The 19113-nt window shown below is 41.3% G+C and overlaps 2 protein-coding genes across 3 annotated transcripts in view; one reads left to right on the forward strand and one right to left on the reverse strand.

Moving 5' to 3' along the window:
• The window catches only part of znf277 (zinc finger protein 277), a 49729-nt gene extending 44636 nt beyond the window's left edge, over window positions 1-5093 (reverse strand). The window contains exons 1-2 of one of the 2 annotated variants that reach the window (XM_078219902.1): window positions 4955-5093; window positions 1685-1886 (exon numbers count right to left, since the gene is read on the reverse strand). In XM_078219902.1, the coding sequence (XP_078076028.1) occupies window positions 1685-1886; window positions 4955-5006 (254 nt within the window). In that variant the 5' untranslated portion in view covers window positions 5007-5093. The remainder of the gene's footprint in view (window positions 1-1684; window positions 1887-4954) is intronic. The other variant, XM_078219903.1, reaches the window with a different exon arrangement.
• A 169-nt stretch (window positions 5094-5262) lies between these two features.
• Window positions 5263-19113, forward strand: part of LOC144499054 (dedicator of cytokinesis protein 4-like) — a 386914-nt gene continuing 373063 nt past the window's right edge. Inside the window, exon 1 of the mRNA XM_078221109.1 lies at window positions 5263-5440. Within this exon, the coding sequence (XP_078077235.1) occupies window positions 5404-5440 (37 nt within the window). The 5' untranslated portion in view covers window positions 5263-5403. The remainder of the gene's footprint in view (window positions 5441-19113) is intronic.

Genomic DNA, 19113 nt, shown 5'->3' on the forward strand with positions numbered 1-19113 from the left:
TCTTTGTGACTTTGGTGCACTATCCGTCCTGATCACTCTGCAGTCTTTGACATGATCGGGCATACTCCACCAACTTCCTACATCTGTTGCCCAGCTCAGACAGCCCTCACTTAGTTCCACGAGATCCACTTTACAATCACAGCCAGAACAGGTTCAGTAGTGGCTTCTCTTTCTGCTCTCAACTCCATTACTTCGGAAGTCCTCAATGACTTATCTTTGGCTCCTTCCCCAGCTACATACTGACCATTTGCATATGTAAAGATATGGTTCCACATGCATTTTTATGACACCGAGCTCGACCTCTTCACTACTTCTTTCAATACCGATACTCCTTCTGTTGTCAGATTCAAAGTTTGCAGTACTGAATAAGCTGCAAATTCCTCAAATTAAACATTGGGAAGACTGAAGCCATCATTGTTGTCCCCATCACAAACTCTGTATTCTTGTCATCAATTGCATTCCCCTCTTTGGGCACAACCCCAGGTTGAGGCAGGCTGTTTTGTAGCTTCAGTATCCTATCTGGCACCAAGTTAAACTGCAGAATTCATAATCTCTATATCACAAAGATCACATACCTCCGCCACCATAACATCACTTGCCTCCATTCTTGTCTTAACTCATCTTCTGCTGCCACCCTCTTCTATGCTGGTCATCTCAAGAGATCACTATCTTAATGCTCCACCATCCATAATCTTGATCTCGTCTAAAATCATGCTGTGTCCTGTCACACCTCTCTGTTTGCTGGCCTACATTTGAGGCACTAGTGGTGCGAGGCACTAGTGGTGCAAGCCACTGTAAAATTCTCAACTGCATGTTCAAATCCTTTCATAACTTCGATCCCTCCCCATCTCCATCAATGTCTCCAGCCTTATCATCATGCCCACCCAACCCAGAAGAATGCATTCTTCCTCCAGCTCTGGCCTCTTGTGCATCCACCTATCTGTTCACCCCACTCTTGGCAATTGTACTTTTAGCCATTTAGGCTGTTAAGGTTCATGAATCTCTCTGCTTTCCAATCTCTCTTACAGTTTATTTTGCAAGTATGCAAATATCATCGTTTCCTGTCAATTGAAAAGTACCCTGGGCTAAAAGCTAGGTTGTTCAGAAAAGAACAAAATGGCAATGATCTACATCATTGCTGCTGCACCCACCCCCATGCAACAGTAATATATGACTAATGTGTCTACATGTACTGTTGCAGTGTTTCTCCATCAATGTGGTCAAGGGATTTCAAAAAATTTTACACATTTATAAGTCTTTGTGCATATCACATGGGAAGATTAAAAATATATATAGGCTATTCCCATACAAGCTTCTTACGTCAGGAGCAAAGACTTGTACTGGGATAGAAGCATTATATGGGGACATTTAAATGAACTTTGGTTGCCTTTACTTCTTCAGGCTCAATTGCTTACCATAATTAACACAGTTATAGCAGCCTTATAACAGGCCTTGGGTGATTTACATAAAGATTAATGCCTCAATATGAGAGGAGCATTATAAATTGTCAGCTCACTTTTTTTGTACATTTTAGAAACAAGTGAGCTCTACAACTTTGTAATTTGCAATATATTTGAAGTGAAACTTATAATCTCCACTCCTATTCAATACATAATAATATACATTTAATCAGTATCATGTAAAAACACAGTGAGCCCCATTAATAAAATGTAAATCATCAAACCTTCTAAAATCTACAATGAGCTTCACATCAGCTATCACCAGTTTGTGTTCAACAATCATATGCCCAAGTAGCTTTTCCTGCTCTTCTGCAGGATAGCAATCTTCACAAAATATGCAAGGCAACACCAGTGATGTAAATCCATCAGTAATGCAACATGAAGACTCTGGCAAGGAGAGGGGCTCCAATATCCAGTCTTTTTTCCCTGAAAACAACACAAATTCACTGTATTAGTTACATGAATGCCACTTTCAATCCGCACTAGTGAGCCATTTCATTTATTTATAATCCTATCTACTGGAAGAAAGAAAAATTGAAACATTTTGGATCATATGGGTTCAGTCCCACCAACACAACTGTGAAATGCATGAGTGCAGCAAGGGCTAGGGTGAATGCTGACTCCTGCTCCAAGTAACAAGAGGTGCCTGAAGTCAGCACCACTTTATAAGTCTTAAAACATCTCTGTTCATAGGACATGTCATGGACTACCTTCTGAAAATGGCAAGTGATATTTTTTCTTTGTTACGTTGATGAGGGGGGAACATTTTGCACACTAAGAGTAAATTTGTTTCATTAACATGAGACATTGAGGCATATGGTTTATTATTTTTTCTAAAGTTACAGTAAGCAACTGCTTCATAATATGGGAATGTTCAGTGAACAATTTATGTTTTTGAAAAGTTAGAACTCCTCCACAACTACTACACCATTGTTGTGTGATGTGAAATTCCTGTATTTTGCGCATGTACAGTGGAAGCAGATTAATTATGATTTTGCATAGACTCTGGAGAGTATGTTTTTGTGTGTATGTATATATACATATAATATATAATGTCATTTTCAAAGGATACCATCTCTCTCTCCTTTTTCTTCCACAATCCATTTTCAAGATAAATCAACAAAGCTCCAAATAGAAAACAAGACTAAGACTAATCATTCATAAAAATGCTAATAATAGGATGAGGGTAAGGAGATTTTTGCCTTCCATAAAAGGTTATAGGAAAAGGTAGGAAATTGGAATTTGAAAAGATGTTCTTAGTTAAAGAGTTAACATTGAAGATGACTGACAGAATAGCCTCCTATAAATTTTGATTTTAATAACATTAAAAAAACTCTGAACAATTTTCTTGACTTGTTCCTCTCTCGAGATATTAGCTCTTTGCTGGACTATTGTTCCATGGGAAGTTCTTTAGTACCTTGCACCAACACGGCTTATTCATCAATGAGAGAGAATCAACAGACTATTTGATCATGGGCAATTAGTGTTGAGCCTGATTCTGTCTTCACATTTTTATTTCCAGCAAATGTCATGAGATTGCAGTCAAATTAATCTGATTATTTCCTCATCTCATAAAACGAAGATGCCGAAGAAAATTGTAGCTGTGTACAACTGGATCAGCAAACTCAGGCCAGACTTGGGATTGAATCAGATCCTTTCTGAACTGTGCGACTCAGCTTTCCATTGAATTATCAGATATGCCAATATTTGTAAAATAAATGCGCATCAACAACAGTGACAGAAAACAAAACAATATTCACTTCAAGTCTATTATGTAACAAAAGTAGGTTTGCATTTTGGTATCCATAGCCATTTAGTTTATTTCCTTGCTCGTCTTAATTCCACATTTGTTTGGAAAAAATGACTGATATTAAAGACTATAGTAGGTGCACTCATTAACATCTATGTTAATTCATCTCAGATACAATTGCAACATGCTTGCACTCAAAATATATTTTAAGAATAGGCAAACCAGGGAACCCATTCTTTTCACAGGCATTCAAAATGTTTCTAAAGCTTCCCAAGGGGATGCGGGGCAGGGGGTTCTGCCAAGGGCTGAAGACATGATGTTTATCAATTTGGATCTCAATGATTTCCAATTCAATTTGAGGAATAATCTGGGACTCTGAAACATATCTCTTCCTTTCTCTCTTTGCAATGAAGCTGTACTGTGCACAAACATATCTTTGGTAGCCAAACACTCACCACCCCTCACAGACTTTACCATGTTCTGGCTGCTAAACTGATCCTTTGTGTCCAATGAATGTAGTGTTGCAATTCTCACTTATCTCACATTCTATTCTGTCAAGTCTCATTGCAGCTTTGTCATTGATGGTATCAGTGGCCGGTACAGAAACTGACTCGGAAGGCAGAATAGGAAAGCTTACTTGATGATGGAGATTGAGATTTGTACTTTTAATTGTACTGGCACAAAAGCAACCTAAAGCTACCAAAAACACTAGAATAATTCAAAATCTAAGATAACTGAGTAATGAGACCTGTTACAAAGTGTACATTTCAAAATGCTGGTGATATTCAATACCATGCAAACTGATTAGATAGCATTTAATAGTCATGCACATAGGAGCTTATGTGACCTTTAGAATTCTCTGCCCCAGAAAACTGGAATGCTTAGTCATTGCATATATTCAAGACAGTGATTAATAAATATTCAGATACTAAGAGAATTGGGGGAAATGGCAATAGTGCAGCAAGGTGGAAAAGACCAATCATGATTTCACTGAGCCAAATGATTCACATTCTTTGATTTCATATGCTCTGTCACGGACTCCACCCATATTCTCTAAACACCAAATGAATGCCAGATCCTGGGAAGTAATCGTCATGAACTGCAGGATATTTATCCCTAACCCAGCTTAAAGAGCAGCAGTGGTTAGTGCTGCTGCCGCACAACGCCAGTGACCCTGGTTCAATTCTGGCCTTGGGTGACTGCCTCCCCATGTCTCCAGGGGGGTTCTGGGCTTCTTCCCAAAGTCCAAGATGAGCAGGTTAGGTGGATTAGCCTTGCTAAATTGCCTCTTTGTGTAGGTTAGAGGGATTCGTGGGATAGATACATAGGGCTAAGGGGAGAGGGCATGGGTGGGATGCTTTGTCAGAGAGTCAGTGCAGATTTAATGGGCCGAATGGCCTCCTCCTGCACAGTAGGGGTTCTATGAAATTCTAACTATTCTCTGCTGAGTTGTGGCGCTCTACATGTCACCTTCCAGCCCTCAATAGCACATGAACTCCAGGGTATTCGGCCACCTTAGCCTTTGACAGGCCAATCAACGCTTGGAGTGAATTCCCTTTCATTGGAGATGTCTAACTTTTGCTGTTTTAACAGGAGCCAGAGTTTCCCCACGTGTACACGGACTGACCTTTCCCCTACACTGACTGCCGCCACAGTTTATAATGGCGGACGCTAAACGCACCGTGGGCCGTTCCCCCGCTTTCCCTAACATGGTGGAAAAACTGGAAATGTAGGATTTCCCCACCTTCTCGAGCTGCCATTCCCACCGCCGCCATCACACTGCCCCCATGGATCATTCCAGAGAGAGATGGGGGGTCAGCCCGGAAACCATAACAACCGCTTCGCAGCGGGCAAAGGTGGTGACGCGTGTGGTTTCGCGCGCTGACCTCTGGGAAGGTTGGAGTTCCCGGCTCCGCCTCGGCGCCAGGCCGGCCGGGGAGGACTACTACATATCCCACTGGCCCCCGCGCGCCCGCCCGCTGAACGACAACCCCCAGAACCCCCCGCGGCCGCTATCACCGCTCTGGACTACAACTCCCGGCATCCCCCCCTGGGCCGCCCGGGTTCCTACCCGTCTAGCGGCTGAACAATGGTCCCGCGGAGAAACTGCTTAATAACTAGGGCGCGCTAGGGGACAAGTTTTATTGTTGGGGAGGAGGGGTGGGGGGCAAAACCTATGTACCTGTCTCGACAATGTGGATACCGACAGACAATGAGAAATACGGCGTGGGTGAGTGAGTGAATTGCTGTGTATATATATTTTTTGTTTGGTTCCCCATTGCTTCTTTATTTTATCTAAATATGTTGCATTGCAATGAGTTGGTCTGGTGCCAGTGTCGGTGCAGAGAGCAGCAGAGCGAGATGTGGAGGAAAAACAAAGCTTGTGGGAGGGGGGGATCTGAGCCGACCACCATAATAATGTTGCCGCTTCAATAACGGTGCTGCCAGATGATAGCTCTCGCCTCTTTCTTTTCCCCTCTCTCTCCCCTTTTTCCTTGTTCGCGTTTGAAAATGCCCTTGCAGAGAGAGGGAGAAATGTTGGATGTTCCCTGTTTGCTTTGTGGTCCCGCTGTCTTTATTTCCCAATTAATGTTGTTTCCCTTTTCTCACTCACCCCCCAAATATCACCCCCTGAGTTTTCTTTCTCTGCCTTTTTGTTTTGTCTTAATCTTCCTTGCTATCTTATGTGTCCAATCTGTCAATCACTGTTTTTGTGTCTTTCCTTATTAAACTAGCTATTGGGGGGCGGGGGGTGCGGGGCACACAAGAGGTTGCAAATGTACCTCCTTACATATCTAGAATATACTGCTACTGAAGTGACATTTTTTTTTGTTGCTGCCCATTTTACATTTGGCCCCAAGGCTCGTAAGCCTTTCACTTGCTCTCTGCAATCTGGGTCCATGGTCAGAGTTGCGTAAAGTTTAGGGACTGATAAACGACACTGTGCTGATCGGTAAACACATAAGGTCTGAAACATGCCTCCCCATTAATTATTAAAAAATAGAACAAACAACCTTCCCAAAGGAAGCGGGCTGATTTGATTTTTAATTTGGCGTAGCAACAAAAGCAGTGCAATCTGCTCTGGATGTTAGCGCCGCATCTCAATAACACAACAGATCGATGTAGGGTTGATATGAAACATGCCCCCCACCCTTTTTTGGGGGGGATTAAAAGAAACAAAACCATGTGGAATGAACGGCAGTGTCATTTTAACAAATGTGCACATCTCAATACAAGTTCTATTGACTCCCGTTACAAGTAATATTCAACCCAAGCCCTGGGGCATATCATGCAAGTGCTGCTGCAGAGCTTTACTGGGAAGGTGAAAGGTTTCTGTGTCAGGACATTGATCGGGATTTGTTTTTGTGAATGGAGCTCCACAATGAGTCAGGGCTGGTTAATAAGATCGTGCAGATGTCCTTCACGTTGTCCAAATGTGCCGGATTGTTAATTCCAGCTACTTAAACGCCGACCTTGTGGTCTCTTCAAAAGAAATATTATTACCGGGGCGCATCTGGTTTGGCCTGTCGATCAATAATGATTGAAATTTCCCTCTGCAATCCGGCCAAAGCTGTGCTGCCAATCACTCTCTGGGATTTAAGAATGTAGCGCAGTTTTTTAAAATATTATTTTCATCTCGGGTTCACCCTCCGTGTTGATTTGGAGCGGGGGAACTGATTTATCTTGTTCAGTGTAAACTCTGCAGGAAGGTGCAATCGCTGCAATAGCGAGGTCAGGATGTCGATCGATGTTTCCATCATTCGAAAGAGCATGGGAGTGAAAGTTCCTCTGATCTATTGGGTCCAGTCGGCATCAGTAAAACTCTTGTTTTTCGAAGCGTCTTGCCGATGAACTAGTCGCAGACTTGGTAGTTTAGAGCCAACATTTTCGGTTGTTAGTGGGTACAAGTTTGTTTCACGTCGAGTAAGTTGATTTGGGGAATGAATTGTGTGCGCGTTGTGCGACTAAGAACGATCGCGGGCAGGTTTTCATTCACCGCGAAGCAAATATGGACTGTGTTTGTGATCTTTCAAACCCAACTGGATGGATCAACTTTAATGAATTAATTTCTCTCGCATGCTATTTATCTGTCATCCCTTTATAATAAACGGGAGACTGGCTACAGTACAAATAGATGAGCCATCTGCAACATTCATTGTAACAACGTTTGTCACTTTGAAAAGATCGCCTGTGACAAGCCAGTGAAAGATAACTTGCCGACCTCTTTATGCATTCGGTGCCTTTCGGCTCCACAACTATCAATTCTGACGTTTTAAAGTTTGTTTATTTATTAGTCACAAGTAGGCTTACATTAACACTGCAATGAAGTTACTATGAAATCCCCCTAACTGTGATAGACTGGTTGGCAATGGAACCAGTGCAGAGGTTTTCAGGTTTTTCAGACAATCACTTTTCAGGGTTGAATTGTGCAATCTATCCCTTCTGCCCAACTTCGATGTTAGGCTCAGAGATGATGTGAATACAACCACCGAGGCTGTCCTTGCGGAAGTTCTGACCAATTGGAATTGGCTCTAGGGCGTAGAAGCCAAGAATTACTGTGGATGCTGGAATCTGGAACAAAAACAGAAAATGCTGGAAAATCTCAGCAGGTCTGACAGCGTCTGTGGAGAGAGAATAGAGCCAACGTTTGAAACATTGGCTCTGGTCTCTCTCTTCACAAAAGCTACGATGGGGAGATGCCGGTGGTGGGCACAGTAAGAAGTCTCACAACACCAGGTTGAAGTCCAACTTCCAAATAAACCTGTTGGATTTTAACCTGGTGTTGTGAGACTTCTCACCGTGTCCACAGATGCTGTCAGACCTGCTGAGATTTTCCAGCATTTTCTGTTTCTGTGTAGAAGCAGCATGGTGCCCAGCCAGATTTTCAGTGTTTAAGTAATCGATATTTAACACATTTCAACAATGATTCTTTGTTGAAGAGCTGGCGCATCCAAAATGTTTTTTTTAATTCTCAGAAGAATGCACATACCGGAAATGTGAAAACACTCGGCAGGTCAGTCAGCATCTGTGGGGAGAACAAGTGGAGTTTATTTCAAGTGTTCAACCTGTTCGTTCTAACTGTTCCGCTCTGCTCTTACCTCCAGGCAGTTACTGCCTGGCAACATTGAGTGTTTCCAGCATTTTCTGATTAAAAATTTACTGGCCAGACACACAGCTCTTTTTATATGCCTCACCACATAGTGTGGCCTGCAACCTGCGGCAAAATCTGGATGTTGTTGGCAGCGAATAGCATCTTGCAACAATCGGTCTTTATAACCAAGCGCTTTTTTAAAAAAGGTCCTGCTGTAAAATGGGGAAAGCAGGGAGAAGGCGAAGAGGATCTGGTTTAAGGCCAGTAGAAATGATATGAATTCAGTCAGGAAATTTTCTTGTGACCGTCCCTATCCTGGATTTCATTTTCTGTGACAAAAGAGCAGTTGTAAGCTCCGTGGCACAGCATAGCAAAGATTGCAGGTGTTTAGTACTAAAATTAAAATCACACACTTATTTTAAAATCGATCTCTTGTGGGGTGGAGGGGAACCCCCTTGAAATAAAGTTGCCCAATAATACGGGTTAATTTTGAAATTGGTGGGGCAATATCATTTGTGATTGGATGGAGATGACAATGAGGCAGTTTCTGAAATGGGCCAATCACCACAGCAGTTTGATATCCGAATATCAACTTGAAAATCTGTCCCCATGAATCTTTTGAACCCAGAAATTAAACACAGTGAGCACCAGTATTAGACACTTTATTGATTGGATATACTGGACTAAGGGCAAAGTTTTTGGGCACATATTATCTCTCAACATGTTTGAATAAAAGAAATTGCTGATTGCCAGAAATATTTTGTACCAGGGTTTGCGAATTAATGGACTCAAATGGTAGTGCCTCTAATCTAGTAGATTGGTCAAGAGCAGTATACCTCTCAAATGCAGTATTTACACATGCTTATGAAAGATGTATATCAGATCTATGGCATATTCTGATCTCTTTAAACCGCATTTGCATTTTACAATGTAGATTGTAAATCTCTGTGGAAAGTTCGCCCTATGTTGATATTTACAATGTGATTTACTCCTTTGTAAAACTGCTGTTTCAGGAATTGATACTATTATTAGCACTGGCCTCGTATTATGCAAGCAAAAAAATCTATTCTTCCTGTCACATGATATGCAATATTTTGGACAAATGTCAATCGTACTGAACATAGTTAGCAATGGTAACTCTTGATGGACTGAAACAAAGGGGTTTGTACATTTGAAATGTATATTCAAGGCTATTGTAAACTTTACATTCAGATTAAATTAAAACCCATGATTGATATCAATAATCACTTGTGGTCTATGGTAGTTTACTTATTCTGTCTCCACAAAGTAAATCAAATGGAGCTCATTGGGGTGATCTTACACAATGCTGTAACTATTTAGCAACTGGAATTGCTGCATTTTAAAAATATTCCTTTGTTCCATCATTCTATTTTAATACGTTTTAGGCTTGCAAATTGAATTCTTCACACCTCACCATGTTGAAATTAGTATGGTCCTGCAAATGTATGCCAGGACTACAACCAATGGTCCTGAGGTCTGTATAACTCTTCTTAGGAGGATCATGGAAGTAATTCTTTGTCAAATAGTTTACTTTTACTGGCACTGCATAATACTGCATGAAGATTGCCACAATTCCTATAACAATATTTTTATCATTTGATCTCCATTCTATTGATCTTGTACATCTGAAAGATCATATAGTAAATACACTGCTGATCATATCCCACCATGGAATATAGTTACAGCACAGAAGCAGAACACTTGATGCTTTGTGTCCATGCTGGCTCACTGTGAGATCAACTCAGCGAGTCCTCCTTTCCTAGCCCTTTCTCTGCAGCCAACATTTTATTTATCTTCAGCTAATTATTCAGTTCCCTTTTGGATTAACCCTATTTCCACTTGACTCTCTCATCCTGAGAGGTTTCCTATTCTTCCTCCCCTCTCTTTCTCCACCCCCCCCAATAAAAAATACACAAACTCCATGAAAAGGATTGTAAAAAATAAATAATTCTAAATGGAGGGAAGAAAGTATCTCCCCAGATTCTGAGGTTCTGTTCTCGAGAATTATTTTGGTCTATTCCTCTCTTCAACATGGGGGCAAGTTTATTTTTGTTTTCAATCTTCTCCTCTCCCATGTTGCTGTTCCAACTCTTCCAATCACAGATTCCCTCCCTCCTGCTCCTGCTGCTTCTCCAATCATAGATTCTGTCTCTGGAGGAGCAACATGAGCGGGAAGAAGGGAGCCTGTGATTGGAGAAGCTAGAGCAGCTGCATGGGTGGGACAGAATCTGTGATTGGAGGAATAGTTCCTCTCAGATTCTGTCTCCCACATACTTGCTGCTCCTCCAGTTAAACTCTGCATGCTTTCCTGCTTTCAACAAGATGCCTGTGCCTGCAATTGTTCAGCTCGACTGTGGAGGAGTCATAACATAGAAACCCTACAGTACAGAAAGAGGCCATTTGGCCCATCGAGTCTGCACCGACCACTAATCCCTCTAACCTACGCATTTCAGGACACTAAGGGCAATTTTTTAGCATAGCCAATCAACCTAACCCGCACATCTTTGGACTGTGGGAGGAAACCGGAGCACCCGGAGGAAACCCACGCAGACACGAGGAGAACGTGCAAACTCCACACAGACAGTGACCCAAGCCGGGAATTGAACCCAGGTCCCTGGAGCTGTGAAGCAGCAGTGCTAACCACTGTGCCTCCCTTACATGAAGTAATATTGTATGGAGGTGGCCTTTCTTGAATGTCTTGACTCTGTTTTTGTTTTCCTGTGGGCTACTTGTGAACTTTCAAGGCCGAATTCGCCTATTGCCCCATGTATTTTGAATCCTTATCCCAGCCACATGCAACATGGGGCGGCACGGTGGCAAGTGGTTAGCACTGCTGCCTCACAGTGCCAAGGACCCAGGTTTGATTCCCGGCTTAGGTCATTGTAGACTCCGTCCAGACAGGTTCTCCCTGTGTCTACGGGGGTTTCCACCGGGTGCTCTGGTTTCCTCCCACACGCCAAAGAGTGTGCAGGTTAGGTTGATTGGCCATGCTAAATTGCCCCTCAGTGTCAGGAGATGAGTAAGGTTAATAAGAGTTTCTCCTATCTGCTGTGTCTGGAACCCTCATGATTTTGAACACCTCCGTCAAATTGCCTCTCAACTTCCTCTACTCTAAGGAGAACAGTGCCTGCTTCTCCAATCTTATCTGTCATATTAGATAATGATATACCTTGGGCTTATTTACTGTACAAGACACAAGGCAACAATTGCTCAAAATAGATTAGGTCAACACTGTGGGTTCATTTATTAATAGTAGGTACAGCGAAATGGTTATACATCGGTATAAATCTTGAAGACATCAGAGCTGTGTGTGTGCTCTGCTCAAAGGAAAAGTGAAACTAAGACTGCATCACATGACACATTTTCCTTCTTGTGATGTCATGCCAGTATCCCTTAAAGGCATATTACATGACTATCCATGTAACTGAAGTGCCTCATTCCTAGAAACGTGCATGTAAATCTTTTCTGCACCCTCTAGAAAGCCTTCACATCCTTTCTATAATGTAGCACCCAGAACTGGACTGGATACTTCAACTGAAGCCGAATTGCTGTTTTAAGAGTTCCCCACAACTGCCTTCCTTTTGTACTTTATGGCTCTATTTATAAATTCTGTCGGGTCTCTGTCCATTCCATCAGCCTGCCTTTACCAACCTCATTCACAATGCTTCCCCATTTTGTGTCATCAGTACATTTTGAAACCGTGCCTGACGTAAGTCATTAATACAGGTCAATAAAAGCAGCGATCCGAGTTCCAATCCCTGGGGAACCCCACTGTTATACCTTCCTCCAGGCTGGAAAACAACCATTCACCACTACTGTTTCCTGTCACACTACCACTGTCCCTTTTAATCCATGGGCTTCAATTTTGCTGACAGGCTTTTCTGGCACTTTATCAAATGCCTTTGGAAATCCATATGCATCATGTCAACTGCATTAGCCTCATTAACTTTCTGTTACCTCACTACAAATCTCATTCAAGTTAGTTGAACACATTTAACAAATCTGTGCTGACTTTTCTTATTAATCCACATTTGTCCAAGTGACTATTAATTTTGTCTCAGACTATCCTTTCAAAAAATATCATCCCACCACAAAGGTTAAACTGACTGGCCTGTAGTTGCTGAAATCATCCTAAAACCCTTTTTTGAACAAGGGTGTAACATTTGCAAATCTCCTGTCATTTGGAACCACCCTTGAATCTTAGGAGGATGGGAAGATGCCAGTGCCTTTGCGAATTTCCATCTTTACATTACACTGTATCCTTTACACCCCATTCGTTCATAGTGACTTATCAACCAATCCTTCTAAAACCTTCTGTTCATCAATTTATTTTGCCTATCCAATCTCTCAGCTACCTCCTCTTTCACTGTGACTTCTGTTGCATCTTTTTCCTTGGTAAAGACAGATGCAAAGTTAGTTCCTCAGCCATACCCCCTGCCTCCATGTGTAAATCCACAGTTTGGTCCCCAATTGGCCTGAGCCCTCCTTTAATTATCCTTTCATTGTTTCTATGCCCACAGAAGACTTTTGGATTTTCTTTTATGTTAGTTGCCAGTCTCTCTTGATTTGCAGTTTTTAAACAAAAAGTTAATTCCAACACATTCATACCCTCCAATTTCTACCTTCCATAAGCTTGTGGTGATTCAAAATTGCTGTCTGTGTCCCTACTTGTGCCAGGTTCTATTCGCCCATCACCCATGTGGTCACGCGCATGAGCTTCCAGTTCAGCAATGCTTTGATGTTAAATTTCTCATCTTTGTTTTCATATCCCGCTCATGGCCTTTCCCCTTTCTTTGTAATCTTCTCCATCCCGAGAATATTAGATAACTGTACTACTTCAATTCAAGCATTTTGAGATTTTAATCTCACCACCATTGACAGCCATGCCTTTAGCTGATTCGTACCTAAGTTCTGGAATTCCCTCCCTAAATCTCTCTTCTTCTCTCATCTTAAGATGCTCTTTAACATACCCCATTTTACCAAGCTTATGATCATCTGCTCTAATATCTACTTCTGTGGCTTGTGGTCATATTTTGTTTCTGGCTCCTTGGGATGTTTTATTATATTAAGATGCTATATAAATACAAGTGCATCTTGGATTTGGTGTACACTACTCCATTGTGGGTCGGTGGTAGAGAGAGTGAATGTTTAAGGTGGTGATGACAATCAAATTGGCTGTATTGTCCTGGATGGCATTGAGCTCCTTGAGTGTTGTTGGAGGTGCACTCATCCAGACAAGTGGAGAGTATTCTATAATATCCCTGGCTTAGAGCATTGCAGATGGAGGACAGACTTTAAGGAGTCAGAAGGTGACTCACTCACCACAGAATTCCCAACCTCTGATCTGCTCTTAAACGCTGGTCCAGTTCAGAATTTGGCCAACGGTAACCCCCAGGATGTTGATGGTGGGGATTCAGTGATGCTAATGCCATATATTGCCAAGGGGAGATGGTTGGATTCTTTCTTGTTGGAAATGGGCATTGTCTGGCATTTGTGGCATAAATGTTGCCACTTACCACTGATTAGCCCAAGCTTGAAAATTGTTCAGGTCTTGCTGCATATGGACATAGGTGGCTTCATATTTGGAGAGTCGCAAATGGTTTTGCAATTATCAGCAAATATTCTCAATTCTGACCTTGTGATGGAGGGAAGGTCATTGATGAAGCTGGTTGTCCCAGGACACCATCCTGAGGAACTCCTGCAGTGATGTCTTTGGACTGAAATAAATTTCCTCCAACAACCATAACCATTTTCCATTGTGCCAGGTCTGACTCTAACTATTGATTCCCATTGATTTCAGTTTTGCTCCTTGATGTCCCACTCAGTCAAATGCTGCCTTGATGTCAAAGGCAGTCACTCTCACATCACAACTTGAGTTTGACTGTTTCATCCATGTTTGGATCAAGGATGCAATGAGCCCTAGCAGAATCCAACTAGTTGTCAGTAAGTGGGTTGGAGCTGTCTAAGTGCCGCTTGCACGGTTGATGACACCTTCCATCACTTTGTCTTCATTCATGGGATGTGGACATTGCTGGCTGGGCCAGCATTTATTGTCCACCAAGAATTGCCCTCCAGAGGACATTTGAGAGTCAACTACATTGCTGTGGATTTGTGTCACATGTAGGCCAGACCAGGTAAGAATGGCAGATTTCCTTCCCTAAAAGAGATTGGTGCAGCAGATGGGTTTTTAAGACAATTGGCAATGGTTTCATGGTCATCATTAGACATCTTCATTCCAGATTTGTATTGAAATTTCACCATCTGCTATGATAGGATTCGAACTCTGGTTCCTAGATCTTGTACAGTGTCTCTGGATTACTTTGCTGATTGAGAGTAGATTGAGTGGGCGATAATTTGCCAGATTGGATTTGTTCTGCTTATGTGGACTGTACGAATCTGGGTAATCTTCCACATGGCCGATGCTGATGTGTTGTAGCTGTACTGGAAGAGCTTGGCTGGGGAGGTGGCTAGTTCTGGAGCAGAAGTCTTCAGTACTATTGCCGGAATGTTGTCAGGACCCATAGCCATTATAGTATCTGATGCCTTGAGATATATATATTATATGGAGTGAATTCGTGGAATCATAGAAACCCTGCAGTGCAGAGCAGGCCATTCAGCCCATTGAGTCTGCACCGACTCTCCGATGGAGTATCCTACCCAGACCCAATCCCTGTAACTCCATGTATTTATTCCCCTAATCTACGCATCCTCGGACACTAAGGGGCAGTTTATCATGACCAATCCGCCTAACCTTCACATCTTTGGATGTGGGAGGAAACCGGAGCACCCGGAGGAAATCACAGGGAGAACGTGCAGACTCTGCACAGACAGTGACCCAAGCTGGGAATCAAACCCGGGTCCCTGGCGCTGTGAGGCAGCAGTGCTAACCACTGTGCCACCATGCAGCCGAATTGAATTGGTTAAGACTGGCATCGGTGATGTGACCACCGGAGGTGGTCGAAATGGATCTGCTGATGTAATATAAAACTATAATTGAGCTGTAATTTTGGATGTTGGCATTGTCGATGTTGTATCAAGTCAACAGTTTTCTGCTTGTGACTTCATTGAGCACTGCACATACATTGACATTGACTCGTAATTGTATTTCTGTCAGAATAGATACGCTGCTACTAACATGGGTCCATTTCCCAATTCATGGTACTGCAAGGAGCTAGCAATAGTGTTAAGTCTTGCATTCACAAGTCAAGAATCTTTGAATCACTAATGTTGATAACTTATTCCACTGGTAAACATGTAGCATTGGCCGTAGTGAGCCAGAAAATGTGCTTCTTATATTGATCGAAGTGTGATATGCAATATGAGAAAGTAAAGTATCCTCGTGTCTCACTGCAATAGTCTTATAAACTATTAACTAAGTGATTGACTTTTGTTCCTTTGTTATCTCTGTTTATTTTGAATTTTGTTTCAATAATAATTCTTTGTGGAAATAGCTGGGAGCAGTTATTGAGATGGACAACATAAGGGAACTTTCAGTTTCTTGAAGCATTTCAGGTTACTAATATTTTCAACTGTCTTTGTTAATACAGTTCATCACTGGACTCCTAGAAGTTTTTTTGTATAATTGATTATTTTTATTGTTCACTTGATATATTGCTTTTGTTTAAGCAACAATTGGGGAAAACAATGTTGAATTGTCTATCTTATTTTTGCTTATGGAACCTCACTGAGCGCAAATTAGTTTATTTGTATTTATGCAGTGACTAAGTTTCAGAAGTAATGCTGTTGTCCTTCGGGGCATCCTAAGGACATGCAAGGCACTATATAAATGCAAACTAATTTGTTCTTTGTGAAACAAGATTTAATGTTGCAAGATTGATGACGTTGTTTGATAAATTAACATTTTGCTCGAAAGGATTTGATTTGCTAGACTAGCTGTTAACTAGGCTTGATATTAAAAAGGCCATTATCTTGTGAAGAATGAGCCATTTGACCATTATATTGATTTGGTAGTTCACTGGGAGAAGGAAGGATGAACAGGTATATTTTAACACAAACAATAATGTATTAGGAAGTATTTCTTAATGTTTGGATGCCAATAGTGAGGAATGCTTTAGTTTGTTTAGAATGGAGCCATTAGGGCCGTTACTAATGCTATCACAAAGAATTGAACTAAGTAAAGATTTTTCCTTTTTTACGTGTTTACAATATTAGTAATTTGGACATTATAAGTTTTTAGCATTCAATTTGTTGTAACATTGCACTTCACTTCACGATAGAACATGTATCAAGTTGGGAATGATGGATTCTGTAAGCTACACGTAACTGCCTTAGCGAATGTAAAAAAAACACACACAAGTAGTTCATTTCATTCAAGAGAAATCCAAATAAAATAAAGGCTACACCAAATATACATTTTGGAACCATAATTCCGTAAGTAATTTTAGTTTGAAGTATGCTAATCGTAGTTGAATTGAAGAAGATGAATATCATATGGGAAGATCGGAGAAAGTTGCATGCGATGTAATCCATTTTGGAATGACTGGAGTAAGTTATCATTGTGTCCTTTAGAGTGAGATATTGTCATTCAGTCAAGAACACTTAAGATACTGTAGTTAAGGAAAGGCATGTAAATGTATGCATTTGCTTTTGTTAAATTACCGACATTAATGAAATGGCGATGATATCTGGAAGTATATTGTTCAGTTCTACTTCTCTGTTGTGTGGTTTCACTCACTTGTGTATGTTAGCTCAACTTCCTATAGGAAATCCAGTCTTGAGGTTTGATTTGCAAAGTCTTAATTTCATCAATTGTGGTCAATTTTTTAGCCTTGAGCAAAAAAGCAAATTACTGGATATCACAAGGATTCTCTCAGATTTGTTGGTAACATTTCTTTTATATTGAAGAATTGTCAAATTATTTGGGTTATATTTTGCAATACTTGTAATAATGTGGGCAATGCACTTCAACACCAAATTAATACTTGGAGTCATTTAAAAAGCATGATGAATCTAAAATAGTGTCACTGATAGTATTTCCTATATTGAAGACATACCAGGAAAAGCAAAAATAGTAGGGCAACAGCTGCAGCGGTACATTTAATGCAACATCTAACTTGCATAGAATTTCATTTTGTATTTCTAAGGTGAAGGTGAAATAGGTAGCTGATGACATTTTCACTTAATAAAAAATCATATTACACCTGGAGGGAAAGTGCATTTGTGATAGGATTATAAAACTCCCTGATATCACAATATATGGTACCAGTTAGCTCAGTGGTTAGATGGTTCGTGTGTGTTTCAGAATGACATTAACAGTGCTGGTTTACTTCCCGTTCCAGCTGAATTAGACTGGGACTTACCACCTTTCCTCACCTCTGAAAGCAGAAGGCAAAGACAAACCACGCACAAAAACTGATGAGAAAATGGCTCCGGATGAACTGTCTGCGGAAAAGGGACCTGCCTCTGGGCAGAGCACACATGCCTTGCCATCACAGTATCTCATTTTTAAAAAGATAATTTTCTTCCACAGGGCATGCATCAGATCTGAATTGTGGGTATATGTCAGGAGGAGTTGATGGAGCAGTGAGGGATGGAAGATCATGAGATAATACATTGTGTGTGCAAAACTGGAATCGACAGCCTGTTTTACAGCTTTCCAAATCTCCAGAAATGGAAGTAAAAATTGGGCGCATTGTGAAATGGGCTGCTGACTCACTATTGCCCATTTTACTACATTGCACAAAATCATGACCTATCTGAATCATTTGGGATGATAGAATTTTTAGTCTCAATAGCAGGATTCCCCTTCATGTTGCTAGAACTGGCAGCTGAACACTGGAATACCAAGATGATGTGTGTTTCAACAGTTTTGGATGGCAGCTCCAAGGTCAGTTGGTGATTTTCATCATTGTGCTTTTGTTGATACTACAATTCCCCCTGACTTCGCTTAGATTATGTTTTAGGAAATTGGCACAAATGCTGTCCATATGTCAAATTACATACAATTTGGTACCCATGTTTCAAATGGGATTGGGTTACTGAGGATGCACGTCTCTGCACTCTGCTCCAAAAGGTAAAAAAACTGAGGAGCAAATCTCAATTAAGGGTTTCTTTTCAAATCTCCAAATATATAACTCTATAATACCAACAAATTATGCTGTGTAATTACTGATCTGTCAGGCATAAGGTCATAATATTGGACTGAAACAGCTGCCTCTGGGTGTGATTGTTTTAATTTCCTGATTATGCCGTCATCATCTGTGCACTTGTGGTATTCCGATCGCCATGACATGTGGGCAGCACTCATCTCCGTCCTAACAAGCTCGCTTAATTTCTTGTATTCCAGCATGTTGAATCAAGATCCCAAACCTTCTTTTCACATTCCTTTGGCTTTGGTGGTGACAGCCTTGGTTTAATCATCGCATTCTTGCCTCAGTTAAGCTCTCCTCTGGAGATTTAAACACACAATTGAGGCTGACACTTGGATGCAGTGCTGTCAGACATGTTGCATTCTAGATAAGGTGTTAAATGGGGGCTCCATCTGCTCACGGGCAAATGCAAAAGGTCCGTGGCGCATTTTGAAGAAGAGGAGCTCTCTTGGTGTTCTGGTCAACATTAATCCCTCCATCAAAATCACTAAAACATTATCTAGTGATGTACCTCATTACTTTTTGCGGTATCTTGATGGGTACGTATTAACTGCCATTTTCCCCAACATCAACAGTGACGAACTGCTGAGATGCTTAATCAGTTGAAGTACTTTGGGACATGCTGAGGTTGTGAAAGATGCTGTATAAATGCAAGCTCTTTTATTGCTTCCGTCTACATCT

The sequence above is a fragment of the Mustelus asterias genome, chromosome 9 (assembly GCF_964213995.1).
Source record: "Mustelus asterias chromosome 9, sMusAst1.hap1.1, whole genome shotgun sequence".
Classification (NCBI taxonomy): domain Eukaryota; kingdom Metazoa; phylum Chordata; class Chondrichthyes; order Carcharhiniformes; family Triakidae; genus Mustelus; species Mustelus asterias.